General features: G+C 38.5%; 1 protein-coding gene across 1 annotated transcript; it reads left to right on the top strand.

The window, feature by feature from the left end:
* The first annotated feature begins 780 nt into the window (after positions 1–780).
* On the top strand, positions 781–23,333 carry rnf24 (ring finger protein 24). The gene is made up of 6 exons (XM_089007025.1): positions 781–1,274; positions 13,450–13,599; positions 18,389–18,431; positions 19,579–19,620; positions 20,481–20,560; positions 23,082–23,333. The coding sequence occupies exons 2-6, from the start codon at positions 13,457–13,459 to the stop codon at positions 23,221–23,223; spliced, it is 450 nt and encodes a 149-aa protein (XP_088863151.1). The 5' UTR covers positions 781–1,274; positions 13,450–13,456; the 3' UTR covers positions 23,224–23,333.
* The last annotated feature ends 1,144 nt before the right edge of the window (positions 23,334–24,477 follow it).

Raw genomic sequence — 24,477 nt, 5'->3', positions numbered from 1 at the left:
GTGTGGCTGCTGCTCACCCACAGAAAAAAAAAATCTGTGACTTATTATTATTATTATTATTATTATTATTTCATCAGAAAAAAAAAGAGTTAATCCCTAAATTATATGGGTCTGGAGTTATATGAGCTTTAAATGAGGGTGGTTGTCCAAAATACAATGCAATACATACATATTGTTTTTCATAGCTCTTTAACAACTGCTGAAGCTGGAACAAAGCGCGAACATGGAAAAAAGGGAAATGCTGCACCTTTGTGGAAGGGAAAAACAGTGTCAGAGGTCTGGCCAGCGTTTTGTCAGCACCTCAGCAAGAAAAACCCCAACAAATTCGTGAATGGCGCTCTTGGTCATATTTCCAATTCCCGAATAAATTCGGCAATGGCAGTGAATGAATTAAATATCATGTTTCACACAGATTTCTTCACCATGCCATAAAACATAATATCCTCAATAGAAACATACATGTACCTTAATAGTACACATATACCAATAATCTTCATATGTTTCCTTCTACTAGACTCCTGTGTTGCCCTGACCGCCTGCGGTGCCGCCACTGCTGTGTCGATAGCGGAATAGGTGTTACTTAAAAGTTAATGTGTGAGGAACCCACCTATTAGAAAACAAAAGAAACAAATGTAAAGGATATACTTTATAGTAGTGCTTTGCTGTCGATATAACTATGATTTAGTATCGATGGTATCGATACTTGAATCGACATGTATCACCCTGGTATCTGGTATCACCCTGGTTAAAACAGCGACGTCCACTTCTTCAAAAGCGCGCCCCCTCCCTCATTCTCAAGCTTTGGCATCGGGGAGGACGTGTGTACTGAGCCACTCGTGGAGTTGGTGGTGGACGCTACAAAAAAAGAACAAACAAACACGCGTTTACGTGCAGATCGTGCTGCTCGTCTACCATTCCCGTCGTCTCGTGGATTTGAGGGAGCACCCTCCCACAACCTAGACGACTATATAAAAATCGAACAACGCATCCTCGAATTCTATGCATCTTTTTTTCTCGATTGTGCTGCCTCCCCAATCGGATTCATCTATTTTTGGATTCACTATATTTTGTCTGCGCGTGAGTCTTATTTTTTAAGTCACGGTCAACATCACCACAGGCTGGCGTAGGTGATGAAGTCCCCCTTGCCGCAGCATCGACCGACGTCAATTTGAGTTAAGGATTTCTATTTTTAGTTATTATTTATTTAGTTCCACCGTAACTTCCAGACTTCGGAGAAGACGGAAACGACGTTTTTTGGGGGACGTGCCTACTTGGTGAGTGGTTGAACATTTCTTCTCGTTCACTTGCATAATAATTACTCCAAGCTAGCTAACGTCACTTGGCAACGAGCGGCGATGCTACCAAGCTCTTTAAAACGATGCCACGAAGCATCATTAGAACGCGCACCTCTTCTCTTCGAATTCTTGTTCGATTCAAATGTATTATTTTTATGTTATTTTTTGTTGATGTGGATTTGGAACCACGCTTTTGCTTTGGTGAGATAATGTTGACCACAAGGGGCTTATAGAGCTAGCAAGCGAGCCTACGCCCCGGGGGCACTCTCGTCCTTTTCGATCAGATTCTAACACACTCGAGTGCTAATTAAAGATGTCAGCATACGTTGACGGGTGACCTTGTGTGTAACATTCCTCTGCGGGTTATTGTCCCGGTCAAATGGCAAACGGTTTCGTTTCTATTCTTGTCGACGTGACTGAATGTCATTCTCATCATCATGTCACAGTGACCGACACACAAACTGGACACAATATTAGGTACAGTTGCTCCAAATGGTGGGATACAATACAATAGTTGTACTGTATACACAATTCTGTCTGTTTTTGGCATATTGTCTGTAAAGACAGCACCAGGGGACAAATTGTCAGCACATCTGCCTCACAGTTCTGTTGTTAGAAGTTGGAAACGTGATAACATTATTGTGGAGTGTCACATCTTTGGCAATTTAAAAGTTTTGAGCTGCATGTGTAATCTTTTGGGATGTGGAAGAAAATTCAGGCAAGACATGGAGAGGACATACAAACTCCACACATGATGGCCTGTGCTAAAAAATGAACCTAGAACTTTGGTGAGGCAGAAATGCTAACCTCTACTCTCCTGCATATTTATTAATACATCCGTTTTTTAATCACTTGTCCTCATTGGGGGTCAGAGGTGAGCTGGAGCCAATCCCAGCTGAGTGAGTGAGAGCCCCAGACCACTCTGACCTAGGTGCAAATACACTATACTACTTGTATGGTTATAGACTTGTAAAGTAAAGCACTACAAATAACTATTATTCCGCCAAATTTCAACTTGCACGTTGGATGTGGTTGTAATTCTTATGCATTTCATTTGTTCATATTGGAGTGAATTAAATCAGATTTGGCTGAGACAGTGCGCTTGACATCACGACCTGCAAGTGTATTTGGTATGTTTATGCAGATAAATGCAGTTTTAACCTTATTTTGTTTTTTTGTCACCTTGTTTCAACCTCCTTTCAGTACCCAAGCCCAAAAAAATGAACTGCATTATTTCTTCAGTTTGTGTCACTTCCTTTTGTTTTTAATCACGTCAATCAAACACTTTTCAACATTTATGTGGACACGAATCAAGCTAGAACTTTAGCTTGTGTCCCTTGTGCGGAAAAAGGGGGACACAATATTATGTAAGTCGACATCTCGCACCTGCTGATGAGTGTAACATCGCACATAAGATATGAATTTAACAATATCAACTTACTTTTGCATCATGTTGCACCATGCGTCCCCGGAGATGAATTAGTTTTAAAACAGACATGGTAAAATTATTTTAATAAGATAGCGGTTGGCACTACTGTGAAAAAAACCTGGAATAGTGGAAATTGTTACACTGGGACGCAGGCTTCCTGGTCACAATAACACTTTTAATGAATTCATTTATTTTGTACCTCTGCAGTTATTAGTTTTATTAAATTTTGAGGATGAATCATGTAGGTGCCACATAGTGTCTCAGTAAGGTGCTGTTGTTGTCAGAGCGCCTTATGTTTATAGCAGAGTACCGCAAATGTTGCTTTGGTATGTTGAAGGTTCCTCTAAAGAATTTTGTGCTGCGGAAATAGCTGCAAAAAAATTGGGGTCACTCAGGAAATATCATCAATCCATCCATGAATGGAAACATTGACCTCTCTGTGGTTAAAATTGGCTGTTGATCGGCATTAGCATTTGTGGGCTCAACTCAAGACCAAAAAGCAAAAGTTGTAGTTTTGGATTCTTCATAACACAACAAATGTTTTTGGGGCACAAAAACATTTGTTGTGTTATGGGTTAAAACGTGTTTTTATCAACAACAACGCACGTACCTGCGTGCTTTTTGAATATCTCGGCATTTAGCAGAATGTTACAAAGTCAAATATTGTCATTCCAGAAATGATATGGCATACGCCTCTGAACTTGCGCCACTGAGTAATTGTTGGCCAATTTGGTTTGATCCCAAATAACTCAGCTCAGGAAATCAGTTGTATTGCCTAAGATCAGATAATGGTTAGATGTACACAGTGTGGACAAGAAAAAAACATATGCATGTATGCTGATCCCAGACCTGTCAAGCGGCCGTATTTTGCCATATTCTGTACAATTGTTGCACATTTTTAGATGTGTACGGCATACAACAAAGTTTGTACGGGCTACATAAAAATTATTAAATATCATTTTGAGATATTTTAGATTGAATTTTTGGCATTAAATACTAGCAGTAATGTTAATTATAACAAATATTGCTACTCATAAAAAGCAAAGTCGACCATCGAGAAAACAATTCCGTGCGAAAAGTTACGAGAAGAAACAAAAGTTCCGGTCAAGTGGAATGTTATTTTGAAATTAATAAATATTATGCATCGTAAGAACACAAATTGAATTTTTTTTTTTTTTTTTTTTTTTTTTTTTTGCTGTGGATAAATTCAATTCCTGAAAGGTCATGGCTATAAATTATTACAGATGGTAAAGACTGCATTGTGCAAGCTTTTGCACAGTAGGTCAAACTGAACTCATTCTCCGCCATTCCCTAATTCAATTTGTCCACAGCAAAAAAGCCACAATGCTCTACATACAACGACGAACATACAGTAAAGTCTCGTTATATCGATATCGGTTATATCGATAGTACCGCTTATTACGATACTATTTTCATTTCCCTTGCACATTTCTAGTCTTTTTATGTATAATTAGTACCGTTCAGTACGATACCCGGTTATTACGATAATCCGGTTATTACGGTGCTCCTTTTCATCCCCCGCCGGCCATTTTTGTTGTTTATATCGATATATCCGTCGCGCCATTGGTCAACTTGGTCACGTGTCTTGTTACGTGAGCCGCCATCGGTCGCGCCATTGGTCGACTTTGTCACGTGACACGCCATCGGTCGCGCCATTGGTCGACTTGGTCAGGTGACGAGACCCCGATTCCCTGTTGTGTTATGTACATGCCCACTGTACTGTATATGAATGCAATCGTTTTTTGCAACAATGTTTCTTGTTTTGTCTGCTGAAGCGCGATGATTTTGAAAATTATTAACATTCCATACTGTGTATTAAAGGATAGCCGATGTCACTTTTTATTCAAATGCAAATAAAAATGACTTCACGCCAAGACGTCTTGCATTGCTTGTGAATCCAAACAATGGCTTCAGATTCGGATCATATGCTTTCTTGTTACACATCCAGCTATGAATATGTTTCAAATACACTGTAGTTCTGAAGATTAAAGCATACATGTTTACAATCATTAAAGAATTATATGTGCCATTTTGAGGCAACATTGGGGGAACATCTCTCACCCAAAAAAAAGGGAGCTAATGGCCAGCTCCGTTTCTTATATGGCGCTTGGCTGCCCTCTTTTGGCGGCTTTTGTTTAATGCAGTTCGGCGCAGGATCGGATATATCGATAGTCCCGGTTATATCGACCTATGGTTCCTTTTTAATGTTTCTCCACAAATACCGATGACGTTATGAGCCCCGAGCGAGACCCCTGGAAGTGCTCATGTTACTACGACAGTTGAAAGTTGCACAAAAAAGTGGTCAAGTTTGTCAATTTGTTTTTCCTTCCTTCTCGCGAGCAGATAACCACGGAAATGTCGAAAGGGACAGATTTGAGTTTGAGCCATCACCTTGCATTCTGGCCACGAGATAGGAAAGTAGGCCAACTGCGGACTTAAACATCCATATGCTTTGTGGTGACACCAACTATTTGTATAATTGATGAGGGAAGATAAGCAAGTTGATATGTGGAGGCCGCCGGACCACCAAAAAGAAAAAAAATAGAAAGAAAAAATAGCTGAGAGGCAGCTGCGTGTGTCAGCTCCTCTTGTTTGTGACATCTTGCGCCGCTACAAGGGGCCACACCGGAATGGTGGGCTGTGCCGTGAGAATACGGCTCAGGGGGGGAGAGAGGTGAGCAGAAGCGCACATTTAGCTTCTTTTTGAGCGTAGGTTCTCCTTCGCTATTTGTTAGCCTCTTTTTGTTACACATGTTGGATTTTCTCTCGTGAGCTATCGTTTTAGTTCAAGAGCTGGTACGTCGGAATTTAGTTCGGTGTAATCTAGTCGAAATTGTACCCATTTGAAAATGAGCACTGAAATTGTTATATAGTTGTATGACAATTTATAAGTGAATATTAACTCATTCACTGCCAGACCATGTGCAAAAATGTGCCCACTCCAGTGCAAGGGTTTTTGTCATTTTCACTCAAATTTCAGGACCCACAGAATATTAAATTTTAAGTCTACATAAACATTCAGTGCAGCGTAAGACACCTTAGACTCTCTTCTTTCATAAAAAAAAGTTAATTCCTAACTTATATGGGTCTGGAGTTATCTGAGCTTGAAATGGGGGCGGATGTACAAAATACAATCCCAATACATACAGCTATAACAAAGCAATAACATGGACAAAAGGCAAATGCTGCCCCCTTGTGGAAAGGAAAACATTGCCAGAGGTCTGACCAACACATTATCGGCACCACCCTGCAAGAAAAAACCCGAACAAATTCGGGATAGGCAACTTTTCAATGTCGTGCTTTTCAATTCCCAAATAAATTTGGGAATGGCTGTGAATGAGTTAAATATACCCCCATGCGCTACGCTTGTTTAATCAAGAAATCAACACTTTAATTTATACATTCAGACCTTTCTTTGTTTCATTTTGAAGTAGCAATTGTCATCAAGAAAAAATACATTAATTATGAGCAAATTTGTATTTTTATCATAATCGAGAAACCCTAGTTCACATGTGTTAAAGTCAAGGCCCGGGGGCCAGATCCGGCCCGCCACGTAACTTTTTGTGACCCGCAAGAGCAAATCAGTTTTGTCTACTTCCATCATCCTTGCTGAAATCTGTACTGAAATGTCAACTTGTCATGGGTAATAAATAACACTGGGATTTTTCATCTGCCCTCCGCGAGATGGCGTAACTCCGAAGCGGCCCGGAACAAAAATTAGTTTGACACTCCTGCTTGAGTTAGTTCGCGTATTTTGCTTTTAAAATGAGCATTATTGATGAACTTTCACTTCACGAAAAACATTACCATGAAAAAAAAAGTAGTTTGAAGTGATGCTACATTATTTGTCCAATTTAGACCTTTAGCGGAAAGGTCAGTGCTGTTGGACAGTCTGCGGCTGGATGGATGCATGGCTTGAGGAACCCGCGATAAGAAGAAAGGAGCGTCAGCGCAGAGCGCCGATGCGTATGTGCAACTGTTGCGGCTTGGAATTGAAGCAGATTTATGTGGAACAGGAGATGTGAGACAATCTCTTTTCGTCAATGGATGCTACAGCTGCGTGTTTGCTTTCAACATTTAGCTTGTAGTCGACGTGCACATTCCACCATGATGTCCCTGATCCACTGGTGGAAAGACGCTTTGATCCTCTCCTCTTTCATCTAGAACTGTTTCATGTCATCACAAAGAGGGTACAGCAAGTCCTGAAGAATGAATGTCTCTCTGTGTCTTTGTTTTGTCATATTGTCTCTATGCTGTCATATTATGTTATTTTGTTTTTTTTTTGTTCTTTTGACTTCAAGACGGCGCCGCGAGAGTGGCTGCCTTTCCAGCAGCTCATGTATTTTGTTTTTCTACTTTCATTCCTTTCATCACTTTGCTGCTGTGAAATTTAAATTTCTCCACTGTGAGACTAATAAAGGCAAATCCAATCCAATCCACCCATTCCGTGATGAATTGTATATGGATATTTACATTTCACAGCAGCAAAGTGATGAAGGGAAGAGGAAAGGAAAGAAAGAAGTAGAAAAACAAAATACAGGAGCTGCTGGAAAGGCAGCCACTCTCGCGGCGCCATCTTGAAGTCAAAAGAATTTAAAAAAAAACCTAAATAAATATGATTACACAGAGACTCATTCATTCTTAAGCACTTGCTTTCCCCGCTTTTTGTTGTTGTCATGAAGCAGTTCTAGATGAAAGAGGAGAGGATAAAAGCATCCTTTTCACCAGTGGATAAGCCCTATCAAATCCGACCTCAGTCTTCTCGCCTCAGCCAAGAAGTTTGATTGCCTCCGTTTGATTAACCCACAATCGTTTCCGTACAATTGAATCATGGCAAATGAATCAACTACCACGACTGTATCTGCTTCGAATTAACTTGAAATTAAAACGTTTACTGGCATTTATGTAGGATGAGTCGTCCCAATAGCTAGCCAAATATGTTTTCAATGAAAAGTTAGCAATTGCCCTTTGTTACCGCCTTCTACCCAAAGCAACTTTGCGCTATTATTACGGACATGTCAAATAAACAGCGATACCTGCTGCATATTTCCTCCTTCTGCCTGTGAGGCACCGGTCTTTAGTCCTGCCCTTTGGGATATTAGGTTTCAGTTGCGCATAGCTCATAGCGCTCATGGCTGGGAGTGGAAATTTCCACTTCTCCTTGGAGCTACTATTTCTGAATTTTCATGCTGTTGGGGTCGCTGGAAACAGTAATTGTGTTTTGGTGGATAATTCCTACAAATCAATATTTGGGAGTTTTGGAAAATGACTAATTGAGACCAACGTGACTGCGGAGTTCCCTATTCTGTCGTGATAATTTGCCATGAATTCGGATTGATCAATTTGGAGCAAAGGGTCACAATTCCAGTCTTGGGGGAGCCTTTTGTCCTTGCGGTCATCGTGTTTGAGGTTTTAGAATAATAATAATAATAATAATAATAATAATAATACATTTTATTTCTAAGCGCCTTTCAAAACTCTCTAGGACACTTTACAGTCACAGGATGAGAACGTTTATTTTATTTTATTTTAGTTTTTTGTGCGCAGCGGCAGCCATTCTCGCCAGCGTTCACACTCCCCGGAAGTAACGCAGCAGCAAACTTAGGAAAGAAAGAAGTCGAAAAACAAAATACAGGACTTGCTGAAAAGGCAGCCATTCTCGCGGCGCCATCTTGAAGTAAAAAAAACTAAATAACAAATAATATGACAATACAAAGGCACAGTCATTCATTCTTCAGCACTTACTGTACCCTCTTTGTGACATGAAGCAGTTCTAGATGAAAGAGGAGAGGATCGAGTGTCCTTTTCAGCAGTGGATCAGGGACGTCATGGTGGAATGTGCACATCTACTACGAGCTTAATGTTGAAAGCTAACACGAAGCTTTAGCATCCATTGACGAAAAGAGATTGTCTCACATCTCCTGTCCCACAAGAATCCGCTTCAATTTCAAGTCACGACAGATCCACATACGCATCGGCGCTCTGCGCTGACGCTCCTTTTTATCGCGTATTATATATAATACCAGCAAAATTTTAGTTCACTGACTAAGCTTTTCGGATGAGGAGCGAAACGTCTGACACCTTCAAAGTAGTAAAGATGACGGCTGAAGAAACCTTTCCATCGTTGGACCACTCCTGTATGACTGAGAGCTTACACAGTGTCATCCTGACAGTTTGGTGACTCAGTAGGTCACGCGAGGGTGGATCTTGGATTATCAAATTTGATACCAGTCCGTCATTCAATCTCAAATGGCTGTATTCTGACACTCGGAATCGAATAAAACTTTGGCGGAGGCATCTTAAGAAGTGGTACGGGTGTTGGATGACCATGTGCACTATCTCATGCGAGTGATGTCTAAGTGCAGTCATGTAACATTGTGAAACATTTGGAGGGCGAGAAACACAAGGTGGTAGAAATCACGGAGGAGACGATGGCAGCGACAAACCACGAGAAAAACCCTTTCCGGCCACGAGACACGTGGATACTGTCAAGCTTCACATGATTGTGGGAGTAAAAGGATAACATGTGGGTTGATTCGTGGTCAGAAGTAACTGGCGGCAATTGCGAAAGTACGTGTACCAATAGTACGTGAGACATTTTGGATATGATTCATTATTTCACTTTCCTTCACGCTGTGATTGACAGTACAATGCGCAAGACTGTTCTAATCTTAGTGAAGGCATCAGCCCACAATATCCGACACACCCTTAAAAATTGTTATTTCGGTTTTTTTTTTTTTGTTCTTTTGACTTCAAGATGGCACTGCGAGAGTGGCTGCCATTCCAGCAGCCCCTGTATTTTGTTTTTCTACTTCCTTATTGAAATATTGTGAAAATGTAAATTTCTCCGCTGCGAGAAAAGTAAATCCAATCCAATCCAAAATGGTGTTTGTCTCGTTGGCCTGTTTTATGATCACAGAAAAATGAACAATTAGCCGACCGACTGAACGAAGTAACGGACTGTCAATGGCAAACAAAGAACAGGAAATGTAGCTTGGTTGTCTTTTTTGTATTTTTCAGACCCAAAACGTGTCAGGTGATGTTTGGGCTCACAAGAAAATTCAGCTGCCAGTGGCTGTATCTAGACAAGGGAGAGGGGGGGGGGGGTTGTTCAGAAAAGTCCAACAGGTTTTAGGTCTGCCACGGAGTCTATAAATGTAGCAAAGCCGAGGCAGAAAAGTCAAAAGATAAATGCACTGTCTAGGGCCCTGCAAAGTCTTCCCTTTTCTTCATATATATCCATCTATTTTTTTTACAATCCATGCTTCCAAATGAAACACAAATTGATAGTGTCCAAATTTTTCCAGGCCATTTTACAGACAATTTCTTCCAGGGTTGGCATTTGACCATTTTGCGGTCTCAGACTCTATTTTAGTTGTAACTTTGTCCACGATTCTCCTGCTTTGCCCTCTGAACACATTGACCCGGTTTTCTAGGAATAGCAACTAATGATTTGCGAAAGAATTCTCACCCCAGTAATTTGAGGAGAGCCACAGTTTCGAAGTTCACTGGCCTGACTGTGTTTACATTTCCTCATCTCCTTTCGCCAGCGAACCTCTTGGGTTTACTTCATTGGCTGCGGTCAATGCAGAAATTCCCAAAGCATCCACACACACGTTACAAGCAAATACAGTGATACATTGGCTTACGAACTTAATTGGTTCCCAGACAGTGTGTAAGGAGAAAAGTGTGTATCACAAAAATTAATTTCCCATAGGAAACCATTAAAATGAGAATAATCCGTTCCTAGGTCCCCATAAAACATAATTTCTACTTTGTAATTTTCTAAACCTTAACACTACACAAAATATACCTTATTTTATGTATAATAAATGTGCTATGGTATTATAATTAAAGAAATAAGCTGTACTGTATAATAAAGTCATTTTATTTACCTTTGTGATGGTCGTTGATGGCTTGATGGAATGGAGTGGCCGGTTTTATCAGCAGTAAACACTTGATGAGGAACGTAGCCTTCTTCTTTCACCATCTTGAGGAATGGTCCCTTGTAGGTGCTTTCTTTGTGATAATTTTATCTAGTTCCTCATCAATTGTGTTCTGTTTAGCTGTGTTGATAGCTTTTTGCATCAAGTGTACAGATGGCTTGTGCCGGTTATTTGTGCAGCCTGATTGATGGAATATTTTAACCTTGCAGTCAAAATTGAAACTCTCTGTCGTCTGCCTGTCTCTTTAATGTTTAAACCACCTCCCCTCACTGCTGCGTTCTTGACCAATCACGTGGCTTTAATCGAAGACTGGGTGCGGGGAACAGAGGACAAAAACAGTCGGCTGCCATTTTGTGGTTAGAAGAACTGGCTCGTTCGCGAACGACACATCACTCATTGAGCCAGCTCTGTGTACGAAAAAAGTTTGTATGCCAAGGTAAAGTTCGTATGCCAAGGTAAAATTTTCATAAATTAAACGTTCGTAAACCGAAAAGGTTGTAAGCCAAGGGGTTCGTAAACGGAGGTATCACTGTATTATATTTTTGGTCTTAAAACTAGATCTATTAATTTTTTTCCCCCCAGAAGAATACATCGTCTAAAATTAACTCACCCACTGCCAGACGATGTGCACAAATGTGTCCGCTCCAGGGACACATTGCCTACAGTCACAGGATCAGTTTTTCTGTGGGTGAACAGCGGCAGCCACTTTTCATCGATTGTAACACTTAACTACCATTGACATGTCCATTTTGAGAAATGGAAATCAGGATAGCAGAGGATGCAATTTGATACAAAAGAAATGTGTACCATGTTTTTAGGCAATGTGTACAGGAAGTTATAGGCACGTTCTGGCAGATAAATTCTAACTTTACTGTACAGGCAGGTAACCTGACAAAACCTCCCTCTGTTATGTTGGCAAATGGGGTGTGTCTTTTCTCACTTCCACAAGGAGTAAAGGTTATTTATTCTTGGGCTGTGGGCCTCCTTCTTCTAGACATGTCCAGTCATGTCCCTCTCCGGGATTCTGGAAGAGCCCCTTGCTTGACTACAACCACTCATTGTTGTTCTGCCCAACTTTAATGGCTCATGTTGGTTTGTGTGTGGGTAAACTAAGCATCACTTTAGCCTCTGAATAAAATATTCTTCCCTCCAGGGTGTCATTCATTTATTATTCATGTTGTGTTAAGTTTAAATATGTGTAATTCTGTTCACTTGCTGTGCTTTCTGTTGACATATACAATTAGCTGTGTGTGTCTGTGTGTGTGAGGCGGCCTGGTGGTCCTGTGGTTAGCGTGTCAACCAGTGACGTGCAGTCAGGGAAGGCAGGTGAGGCCGTGCCTCACCTGTCATAGAAATATCAAATGAAAAAAATAAATTAAACAGTTATATTTATTTAGTTAATTGTACTTTAAAGTTCTTTTCCATTTAACTTCACCATTGTTGAATTATTTCTCAAAAAAGTAGAGACAAGTGGTGAGGCAGCAGCCGGCTGAGCCTCACCATGGATTGCGCAATGACTATGCTAACTGTGCTGGCTTGCTCTGCAGTGAGAACGCATTGCCGTCCCTCTGCATATCGCTATTCAAGTGTTCAAACACTTTTAGTATATGAAATAAATTGCTAGTTTAGCTGGTATATATAATGGAGAGTCACGTTACATTATAAACACTGTACTTCGGCGTTTATTTTATTTTATTTTTATCAAAACTGTGTGCATAGGTGAGGCACACAGTTCTCCTGCCTCATGACAGGGGGCGCTGATGATTACAGAGATTCTTCTTGCGCCTCCTCGGCTGCAGAATAGAAGAATAGAATTAGTGACAGCAAGCTACAGTAAACAGCTAGTTAAGTGCAACCATCCAGTCATTTTTTCGTGTTGCTTGGCCTTATTTTCAGAATGGAGGATTACATATCTAAATTGAAAGAAATGGAGAGAAAGATAAGGAAGGCTTCTACAAAGTTTCAAACACAAAGGTACAAAGGTTTCTCCACTGTGAGACTAATAAAGGCATATCCAATCCAATCCAATCCAAAGAAAGTATCGATGCCTTTCTTCAGAAGGAGCGGCGCATGGACTTCATTTATAAGTAAAGGTAACACGATAATAACGTTTTTTAATTCTTTTTTTCGATGCTACAGTTTATATCAAGAATGCTGACAGGACATTTTAAACAAAACACGTTAACTGTTGCCAATCAAATGGTGAATAAGCTACTCTGTAGAGTTCATGTTTGTAAATCTGACTGTGATGACGTCAGTGCCTCACCAGCCATGAACCTCACCGCACGTCACTGGTGTCAACCCCCACAGTCCAGAGGGGTTATGAGTTTGTATGTTCTCTTTGGACCCTGTGTGGGTTTTCTTTGGGTGGTCCGGTTTCCTCCAAATTGTCCCGAGTTGTGAGTGTGATTTTGGATGGTTGTTTCCGTGTGCTTTGCGATTGATTGGCGAGACGGATGCATGGATGTCTGTGTGTGGTTAACCATAGTCAATAACCCAAAATAAAGGTGTTAGATTGACTGATTGTTATGTCTGTCGGTTCTCTTGTAAAATGACGACTGAAATAAAAGAATGAAAGCACCATTAACTGCTTACTGTACAAACACCCTGTGGTGAGAATTGAGCTAGTCATTTTGAAAGTAAAACTCATTTCTGTGACCTTCTCATTCTACCTCATGTTTTCATTTTTGATTTGTTGGTGGGCGTGTAGGCAGTGTGTTTGATGAGACGTCTGATTGTGGTCTTTCTTGCTTTCCAGAACATCCATGAGCTCCGATTCTTCACACTACAGTTTCAGGATGCCAAATATAGGGTTCCAGAACCTGCCTCTTAATATTTACATTGTTGTGTTTGGGACAGCCATCTTTGTCTTCATCCTCAGTCTCCTCTTCTGCTGTTACTTAATAAGGTAAGCACAATTACACAATTTTAGCTTGATGAGTTCAACTGGACATTTGGACTGTATCCTACATGGCCTCATTCCATTGCACAATGGAATACATTTAAATATATATATACATTTATATATTCATATTTTCCAAAAATCTATAGTCGAACTAATAAAGTAATTTCAAGGATGCGTGCATGGAGAGATGGCTGTTTATGCCATTGTGGGTGTGTACACAGCTGACTTGATTCCCAGCCAGTTCAAGGGGATCCTCTCATTCCCTTTAAATGTGGCTCAGTAGAGCCTCTCGGTCGACTTCATGGAACTCAATAATGCAGGAGATCAGAAAGCGCAAAGTACGTTTATAAAAACTGCAAGATCTCCATTTGCAGATTAGGGAAAGTTGACTAGGTGTGATTTGAGACTGCCAATCGAACACACCACACCTATAGTTGTGCTTTTCAAAATATATTAAAGTGGATGAAAATAATACGGTGACATTGACCATACATATCAGAATCAAAATCAGAAAGCCTTTAATAGTCCCCCAATGGGGAAATTTGCATATAAACTAAGCATAAAAAATGTCTGCCTGCCCACTGTAAAAAAAAAAAACACCCTCATTCTGCCGGGGGTGTCAAATGGCCATACACGCTTAACTAGCATTGCCCTTCAATGAAAATATGTCAGTTTTTGAACTGAGAGTATGTGAGCCTATCTATGAGAATAGAACTTGAAATGTATTTTTAGTAGAGCAAATATTACAAAACAGTCAACCCTGGCAACCGCAAGGCCAGCCATCTCCATAAATATTTCGACATATTTTTTGGAGGGATCCGGTCAACTCCATATTTTACTGCTGTTTTTTTTTTCTAGTGCAATAGAAAAGTGTGTTGTACAACTTTGTACATAACTAATTGATATGAAATCTGAAACAATGTCCAATAACTTTTCTCAATCTCAAGAGAATGTTAGCCAATGCAGCAACCATGCTGCAAATACGGTCTGAGTCCTGTGTGTATTTATATATTTATTTGTTTGTTTGTATGTTTGTTTATGTATGTATTTGTTCATTTGTTTATTTATTTATTTGTGTGTTTATTTTAATGGCATTGTATTCATTGTGTTTGTAGATGTAAATGATTTCAACAGCACAGTTTAGAGATTTTTTTTAATCGTGAAGATATGAATCTGAATTGAAAGTGATACTAAAATATAACCATCAAAACCTATTGTTTGCATTTTAAAAATCATGGGTGTGGTCCAGTGTTAAAAAAAGCGTGTGTGATATAAGATACTGATGAAAATGTCCTCCTGGGTGAAAATATGTACAAAAGAAGAAAAAATAAATAAATATACACATACACACACATTGGACAAGACAAGTGTGTCCCGCTGCCACAGACTATTCTAATTGAACCTCAAAAGTATACCATGTGATTTTTATGTGGTATCATGATTACAAAAAAGAGATTTTTCAAATGCAAACAAAAATTGCATTTTTGCTCACTTCGAAGCATCTAAAAATGCAGTCTCCCAAAGTTATTTTTTTTCACTGAATGCAATGCTGCTCTTAGTTACTCATCGTTCCTAAATATGATAGTTGTCCTTGTTAAGTGCTTCAACTGTTGTTAAAGCGCGAGATAAATCAATATGTATTTTATTGTATTGTACATACTTACAACATCCTGCAATTTGTTGAAACAGACCAATATATATATACATATTCTTAATTAATCGTCTCATTTGCTTGGATTACGGTCACACTGGTCACACACAAATTCAAAAGCAAGGGGTAAAACCAGCCATGCTATAGCAAGCAGGACTGCTCATCTCTGCTCCCGTGAATTGAAATAAAAATCATAAATGGCATTATAGTGCAACATAACAGCATATTGAACCAAAACACGTCATCATAGCTGAACCTCAGCAGTACACGTTCAGTTCAGTTCAGTGTACATTGTTCTTTCCTTGTCATACAACAACAAATTATTGACAATTATGTAATTCCTTCCAATCAGTTATTGGGGAAAAAAATGAAATAGACCTGTGATATCTTTCAAAGTATAATTACAAAATGTGCATCCCGTGGGAATGTGTTAAAGATGTTCGCTCGGACACTGTGAACAAAGGCTCGAACACAGGAAGGTTTTTTTCTACCGCGGGCAGGGGACGAAGCCATTCGTGACCGACGCCCAACTTCTGCAGCCAATAGCCAAGCTATTTTTGAGAGTACAGTGATACCTCAGTTTACGAACTAAATTGATTCCCAGAAAGTGTGTGTAAGGCAAAAAGTGTGTCTTCCAAACATTAATTTCCTATAGGAAACCATTTCACATAAAAATAATCCTTTTCCAGGTCTCCATAAAACATAAATATCGACTAAATAAGCCTTAAAACTACACAAAATCTACATTATTTTATGTATAATAAACGTGTTTATTTAGTACTGTAATTAAATACATAAACTGTACTGTATAATAAAGTCGTTTTATTTACCTTTGTGTTGGCCGTTGATGATATCTGAGTGAAGTTGCCATGCTTTCTCTGTGATAATATCCTCACTAACACAGTCCCCTGAGAGCTGCTTTTCGTTAATTCAAATCAACAGAAATTTTCAACCTCTTCTATTGCCTGAGACCGTTGCTTAAACAACACAGAAATACCCATAGCCACACGTAGCAATGGTCTACTTAGCGTACTGGGACGCTAAGTCACACAAACACACACCTTGTTCGTATTTCTTGATCATCTCCTTCTTCTGCTCTACCGTAATTTTGTTTTGAGTCCTCTTCGGCAGAACATGACCCTGTGGTGGGGTTTGTTAGCCAAAGCGCTCGAAAACCGAGGTATCACTGTATATGCAAATTTAAAGGACAACCGACATCACTTTTTTGTTTCCTAACCGACATCAGAAAAATGTTTTATAACATCTAAAATACCCAAAACACGCAGTATGATATGTTTAGTTAAATGCAAAACACCAATAAAAATGACTTAAAGTGTCCAAAATCTGCAAAAAAAAAATGAACCCGGACGTGGCCAGTTTCAGAAGGTCCCGCCCCCTTCTTCGGGGTGTCAGCCCAAGACGTCTTGCCTTGCTGGAGAATCAAAACAATGGCTTCAGATTCGGAGAATATGCTTTCCTGTTACTCATCCAGTTCTGAATATGATTCAAATAGTTCTGAAGAGGAAAGCATACATGTTTGCAATCGATTAAAGAGTTTATTCCGGGCCATTTTGAGGCAATAGGGGGGAAATGTATCACCAAAAAACACAGGCTGATTACTTCCTTACACGGAGCTTTGTCGCCCTCTTCTGCCTCTTTTTGGTGCAACACGACGTTTTCAGACCAAACAAGTACAGCAAAATGCATTGACGTGATGGAAGGACTGCTACAATGTGTCCTTTTTTTCGGTCAGGGGCGTTCCTTAAGTGACGTAGGGTGTGGACTCGTCACCAACTCAAAAACAAGACTTCCGGAATATTCAGCGCGAGTCTTAAAACGTAAAATATAGCTATATGCGGTGGAATCTTTGTAAAATACGCTCAGTAGAAGTCATTTGAAGCCATTTTACAAATTATGTACACAACTTGTCCGGAGATGTCGGTTGTCCTTTTAAGTGATTCATGAGTAAAGCATAGTCTTCTTGATTTGAATACCACACTCCTGGATGTCAAGCACCAACATCCATAAACCAACAGAACATAGACATTTTAATGGGTTGTCTTTCCGTGAACTGATAGATTTCTAACCGGGCTAATAAGCTCTTCATGTGCAAGAGTTTTTCAAGTCCTCCCTTCCGCCCAAGGCCAGATCTCCTACCTGAGGAGGACAGTTTAACAGACTGTGTCTGTTCACCTCAGATTGACCCCAGATTTTGTGTGCTTGCATTGTGGGCCTTGTGTTCAGCCAACTAAGCATACAACAGCATGAAACTTTTAAATATGATAAATTATATTCTGTCTCTTCTCTTGGGAGTCTCTGCATCTTTACCTGCTGACCGTTTTTTTTTTTTTTTTTTTTAAATGTCAGTTTCTCTCCTAGACTGTGCTGCTTGTTTTACAGATCCCTCTCACTCTGCTGCGAGAGGTTAAGGTTACTTGTAATGGAGGTAAATCTTACAAACCTACGAATTTCTCTTTTTGTTTTTCTCGCTCAGCCCTCCCCCTTTTTGTCCTCCATGTTTGTTGTCACTCTCGTTGGCTAGCTGTTCCTTTTAAGTTCTACATATACATTTTTGTGTATCTTTCGTCACTCAGGTATTTTCATTTGGCAATGTTTATGACATTGCCAACATCGAGAGGTCCGGCCTTGAATGTGTTCCTTTTTTATTTTATTATTATTATTTTTTTTTTTGTGAAACCATCAAAAAAATAGAATCATAACACACAACTGCTTTGAATGCTTTTTCAGATCTCAGAGATCAGTAGTTATGGTTTCACTTAACCTGTTATTGATTAATCTATCTCCAATGATTCGGTGATGAGTCTCATGACCGCAAAGGCAGTCAAGTAGGACCAACCCAACACAAGCAACCGCCTCAAATGCCCTCTCACAGTCATGTGATCTCAAAATGTGGCACCTCTTATATCTTGCTATCATCTGATATCTGCATAGCTTATTAATGTCAAGCGAATTTGACACGAAGTGCTATTCAAGTATGTTTGTTTGTTTGTTTGTTTTTTTCTTTCTGTTCCACTCTTCCTTTCCTCCAGGATCTCTGAATGATGTGTGTAGTCATGATGTGATGAATGTGGAGGTCACTTGCTCATCGGAAAGATGTTTTTTGTCTTTACGTCTACCCAGGTTGCGGCACCAGGCGCACAAAGAGCTCTATGCATACAAACAAGTAAGAAATGCACTCATCTGAAAAGAGTACACACAGCTGTCTGCCAATATTTGTGAGGATAAAGGGCGAGAATGACAGCTTTCTGTGAGAAAGGCCATAAAATAGGCTCTAATTTTTGAAAATCTCAAATAGTATGCATATCTTCTTCTTCTTCCCCCAAGCCATTAACTCTTTGAACTCTTTCAACAGTAGCCAAAATGGAACTGTATAGTGCCACTTAGCAGTTGTTTTTTTTTTTGACAACGATACTAGACGATACAGCGTGTTCTACCGGAAACAAATTCCTTGTGTGTTCTACATACTTGGCAATAAAGATGATTCTGATTCTGATTCTGATTCTGATATAAATCGCAGAGACCACTCTAGTTACATGACGGTTGCGGAATGCTGCACCAATGGATGTGTGGCAATAAACTAATTCACTGCCATTCACGCATTTGTTCGGGAATTGAAAATATGACAGAGTCATTCCCGAATTTGTTCGGGTGGTGATTTTGCTTGAGGGAGGTGCCGATACAGCGCTGGTCAGACTTCTGGAAATGTTTTTCCTTTCTATGAGTTGGCAGCATTTCCCTTTTGTTCATGTTAGCGCTTCAGCTCTTGTGAAAGCGCTATATAAATCAATATGTACCTATCGTATTGTATTTTGTACATCCGCCCTCATTTCAAGCTCAGATAACTCCAGACCCATATAACTTGAGAATTTACATTTTTTTTCTGATGAAAGAAGACAGTCTAAGGTTTAACGCTGGATTGAATTTTTTGTAGTCCTAAAATTCAATATTCTGTGGGTCCTGAAATTCAAGTGAAAACGACAAAAACCCTATGTGAAAGCTAACACAATATTGATAAGGTATATACAGTATAAGGTCCACTGAATTCTTTTGAGAAAATATAAGGGTTCTCGTGGCGCCTTACAATTCGGAAAATACGCTAATTATTGGAAGAATCAGTTCTTCAAAGATGAATTAGTAACACCTTTAAATGCAAAATCTGTTGCTTGCCTGAGGTAAAGCTCACTTTGATTTGGGGCAATTATTAATACAAAACATATTTATTTGTCCCCTCATTCTAGTCTTTAAAAATTACGTTTTTATGCAATGCTAGCGTGTCTAATGCTTTTTTTCCCTTCGATATTCCTTTCAAGGTCATTCAGAAGGAAAAGGTGAAAGAGTTAAATCTGCATGAGGTCAGTTCTTGCCTTTCTTCATCATCTTTGATTACTTTGCTGTCAAAATGTGTTGTTTTTTTGTCGGGAGGGGGGAGCTAACATCCTGTACATGTCACAATATCACCATGCACTGAATAGCTTTTCAACAGAGAGACCATTACACATCATTTCAAGACAGCAATATTTTTTGAATACAAGAGTCAATTCTTATCATATCATCCAAGCGCATCTTTAGTGCTGTATTGACCACAATTGTTCAACCCGCCAAAAGAACATTCTCATTATTTTACTTCCCATAAATCCACCAGTTTAACGACTAAGTTGGAGATAGATGGATCCCTTTATGTATGAACTGACATCATGAGACCTATGGCCCATTTTCCCCCCGAATTGGCAAAAGGGAGTCTATCTATTGAACTATACCAACAATTCTTGTGGAAATAACACGTTGGATACAGCCAAAAGTGTTCTCACTCGAAGCATTTCTTGTTCATCTTCCCCCAGGTCATGACGGAGACCAATTTACATATTGTTGTGTCACAACAAACGTCAGGAGTTTGTTGTTTGTGTTCTTGCAAATAGAGAGAAGGCATCTGACAATGTCATGTGATGCTGCAAGCAATATGCACACTCACACATACAAACAGTGGTGGTATAGTACAGTCCATATTTTCCAGGAGAATCAGTTTACATATTTAGATTATCCGCACAGTTTGTTTGCATTTTTTGTCAAGAATTCACATCGCGCAGTGGTGCTGTGACTTGTTCTTATTTCATCCGGCCAAACCGGAGAGCGCAAAGCTGTTTGATGTCTGCCAGAAATTTTGGTAAAAAGAAAAAAAAAATCACAAATAGTCTCCTCTCTTGTTGTCTTGCAGATATGCGCGGTTTGCTTGGAGGAGTTCAAGCAGAAAGACGAGCTGGGGATTTGTCCGTGCAAACATGCATTTCATAGGAAGTAAGTGCAACGCTCTGTTGATTTTTCATGCGAATGCACACACGGATTTTGAGATTAAGTTAAAATAGTCCCGGAAATTAGTCATCTGCCTCGAGGTAAATAAATAAATGAATAAATAAATTATGAGTAAATGAGAAAATGAATGAATGGATTGGAAAATAATAAATAAATAAATTGGCAAATACATAATTAAATGCATAAATAAATTGGCAAATAAATAAACACATCAATAAAGAAATGAATAAACGAATAAATAGATAAAAAGATACATGAATGAATGAATGAATAGATTAGTTAATAAATAGATTGATAAATACATAAATAGATACATAAATAAATTGGCAAATAGATAAAAACATCAATAAATGAATGAATGAATGAATGAATGAATGGATTGCCTCATAAATAAATAGATTGAAAAATAAATACATGAATACATAAATTGCATTTTCTGTGTAGCTCTATCTCTTGTTTCTATTTATAATTGTATTTTATTTATTGTATTCTATTTATAATTGTATTTTATTTATCATTGTATCTATGCTTGTCTGTGACTGTAAAGTCCTTGAGAGCTTTGAAAGGCGCTTCAAATAAAATGTATTATTATTATTATTACTATAAATGCCTATTATTAAATATTAAGTAGTATTATAAATTTATTATTATTACGAATAAAAATTATTATAAATGCATAAATACATAGATTGGTAAATACATGATAAATTGGCAAATAAATGATTAAATACATCAATAAATTGGCAAATAGATAAACACATCAATAAATAAAAGAATAAATGAAAATAGATGGATAAAAAGACATACATACACGAATGAATGAATAAATAATTAAATAAATCGATAAATAAATACATAAATAGACGGACAAATAAATAAATACATTGGCAAATAGATAATAAATTGGCAAAAAAATCATTAAATACATAAATATATTGGAAAATAAACAAATCAATAAATGAATAAACAAATAAACAAATAAATGAATAAATACATAAAGACAAAGGTAAATAAATAAATAGATAAATAAATAGATAGATAAATCATTCAGAAATAACCCATGGAGGGATAAGCAAGTGAATGGTTCAGGTATGTTTCTCTTGCAAATTCTAACTTTGACAGAGAAATGTGTCAGCGAACTCTGCAGAGTCCACGACCACTTGACCGAGCTAACTTTGCCCCACATATACACAGCCTGCGCCCTTTCAACTGAGTTGTTGATATCAGCATGACACCCCTCTGGCCTAGTTTCTCGTCACTTGCTTCCAGAATGATCACCACTTACTGTAAGCGTGTGTGTGGGTGAGTGCGTGCCTTGAAAAGAGCCTCAGAGAGCTGCCAAATCTATTGAGATTTACTCAATAAACGTTTCCAAACAGCAGCTCGGGGAAGGAAACTTTATTCCTGACATCCTCCAAAGACACTCAAATCAGAGAATCTGCAACAAAAAACTCAGAGTTCATTGGCTGCATGACTTACTTGGCCGCTAATTAAACAAGACCTCCTGTGTTAAAATGTAACTTGACCTGTTTGGTTGTTTTTGATTCAAATGAAGGTTCTGCAAATATAACCTCAAAACTCTCCAAATTCAACAAATGACTACTTTCAGTTGTTTTCCAACCATCTTGAAACATTGCTGCACATAAAAAGGTTCACTGGATGTGTTTTTATTTGAAAAAAAATTACACCTTTTATTATTGTGAGATTTGTCTCAAAGTTGTCCAGGTTGATAACTTGGAAATAAATTGCATTTTCATAGACCTATTCAAGAAATTTGATCACACATAATCCGGCGAATAACATCTTACCCGGTAAAAAAGTATCTTTCATATGAATTCATGGTTCATCTGCCTTCATTTTATTCATCACAGCTTCTTCCTCCAACCCATTAACTCTATAAACAGTAACCCAAATAGAACTGTATAGTGCCTCAATTTTTCCTATGATGCAGCCTGTTCTACCGCAGACAAATTCCTTGTGTGTTCGACATACTTGGCAATAAAGATGATTCTGATTCTGTGGTAAATATGGTATTAGTTATTGTAAAACAGATGAATGCATTGCTTGTGTTTGTTAAAAACAAAAAAAAGGCATGGGAAGAAGACTTACCTTGAAAAAAGAATCGTAATAAAAGTGACAAAAAAACAATTACCGTATTTTCTGGAATATAAGGGTCACCTTCAACGAATTACATATTTAAAAACCTTTTTTCATAGATAAGGTGTGCCACATTATAAGGGGCACCTTCAATGCATGACATTTTCCATATATAAAGCAGGAGGCGTAGGGTCAGCTTTTGAAAGAAAAAAATCTTTGAGGTGCGCCTTATAGTACAGAAAATATGGTAGTTTATTTTCATAATCTTTCAGCCTTAATGTGAATGGATATTTTTTGGTCGATATTTGATTGACTGGTGACCAGTCAGCAATGTAATCCTCCCTCAAAATCAGATGGAATAAACTCCAGGTCACCAGACCTTCACGCCCTCCTCTCCATATTTTCCCAGATGCCTCATCAAATGGCTGGAGGTGAGGAAAGTGTGCCCCCTTTGCAACATGCCCGTCCTACAGCTTGCTCAGCAGGCCGGCACCACTGAACCCCCTGTGCCCATCCAGCAACCTCTTCCCGGTGTCGAGAACCTGGTCTAGTGAACCTGAAGCCAATATAATGGTGACACTATAAAACACTATAAAACGTACATACATAAAAAAAAGCACACACACACACACACACACACACACACACACACACACACACACACACACACACACACACACACACACACACACACACACACATATATATATATATATATATATATATATATATATATATATATATATATACAGTAAAGTCTCGTTATAGCGATATTCTCGGGAGTCGGAAAAAATATCGATATAACCGGACTATCGATATATCCGATCCTGTGGCATGTAAATTTTCTCCTTGCGTTCATAGAAATAGTATCATAATAAGCAGTACTATCGATATAACCAATATCGATATAACGAGACTTTACTGTGTGTGTATGTGTGTGTGTGTGTATATATATATATATATATATATATATATATATATATATATATATATATATATATATATATATATATATATATATATATATATATATATATATATATATATATGGGTTTTTTTGGGGGGGGGTGTATTATGTACACACAAGTAAAATAATTGGACGTACAGGTCCAATTTGGTGTGACTCTGCGGACCCGCCTGGTGAAAAAGACAGTACAGTAAATTATCTTCACAAGGGGACTCCTATATTTTGTTTCCTTCAGATCGCTTGGATTGATCATCGGCTGGATGAACCATTTTTCTTATTTCACAGACATAAAAAGAGTGTCGATTTGATTCTTCACCAACACACTTTTTTTTCTGTGTACACCAGGATGATCAACATTCACAGCAGCCACGATCGATAACACACAAAATAATGTTTTTTTGGTGTGTTTTTTGTTTTAGTTTTTTTTTAATTGAACAAGCACTTTACAACAAGTCAAAAGCGACTTGCTTGCCATTGTGGTAGTAAGGGTATGTTTTATATCTAATTTCTGACCATGACTTCCATGTTCATAACGTGACACACAGTTCCATCCATTTCAATGAATGCCAAACTTCACACATGAATGAAGTGATGTCTTTTTAGTCATTATTATTGTTATCATTATTATGCAAATGTTTGGATGATTTACATTCTGGAAGCCAATAAGGGTTTCATGAAAAAAGGACCATGTCTCCTTATATAGTGGCTGTAAGGTGAAGGTGGCGACACTAATTTACTAAACTGCAGAGAGTACCGGGCGCCTATTAGCGGTAAGACCTTTACTTGTAAGACTTATTCTGTATGACTCTGTTACATCATATTCCCAAATTATTGTTCA

This window comes from Hippocampus bargibanti, linkage group LG10 (genome assembly GCF_051943395.1).
Source record: "Hippocampus bargibanti isolate YZ-2025 linkage group LG10, ASM5194339v1, whole genome shotgun sequence".
NCBI lineage: Eukaryota > Metazoa > Chordata > Actinopteri > Syngnathiformes > Syngnathidae > Hippocampus > Hippocampus bargibanti.
This window is presented reverse-complemented; position numbering and strand designations above follow the sequence as displayed.

Bases quoted from the DNA above. Each gene is read 5' to 3' on its own strand.
- rnf24 (XM_089007025.1), top strand. From the start codon at position 13,457: ATGAGCTCCGATTCTTCACACTACAGTTTCAGGATGCCAAATATAGGG. The intron at 13,600-18,388 runs GTAAGCACAATT...ACGTCTACCCAG, and splicing joins TTCTGCTGTTACTTAATAAG to GTTGCGGCACCAGGCGCACA. The intron at 19,621-20,480 runs GTCAGTTCTTGC...GTTGTCTTGCAG, and splicing joins AAGAGTTAAATCTGCATGAG to ATATGCGCGGTTTGCTTGGA.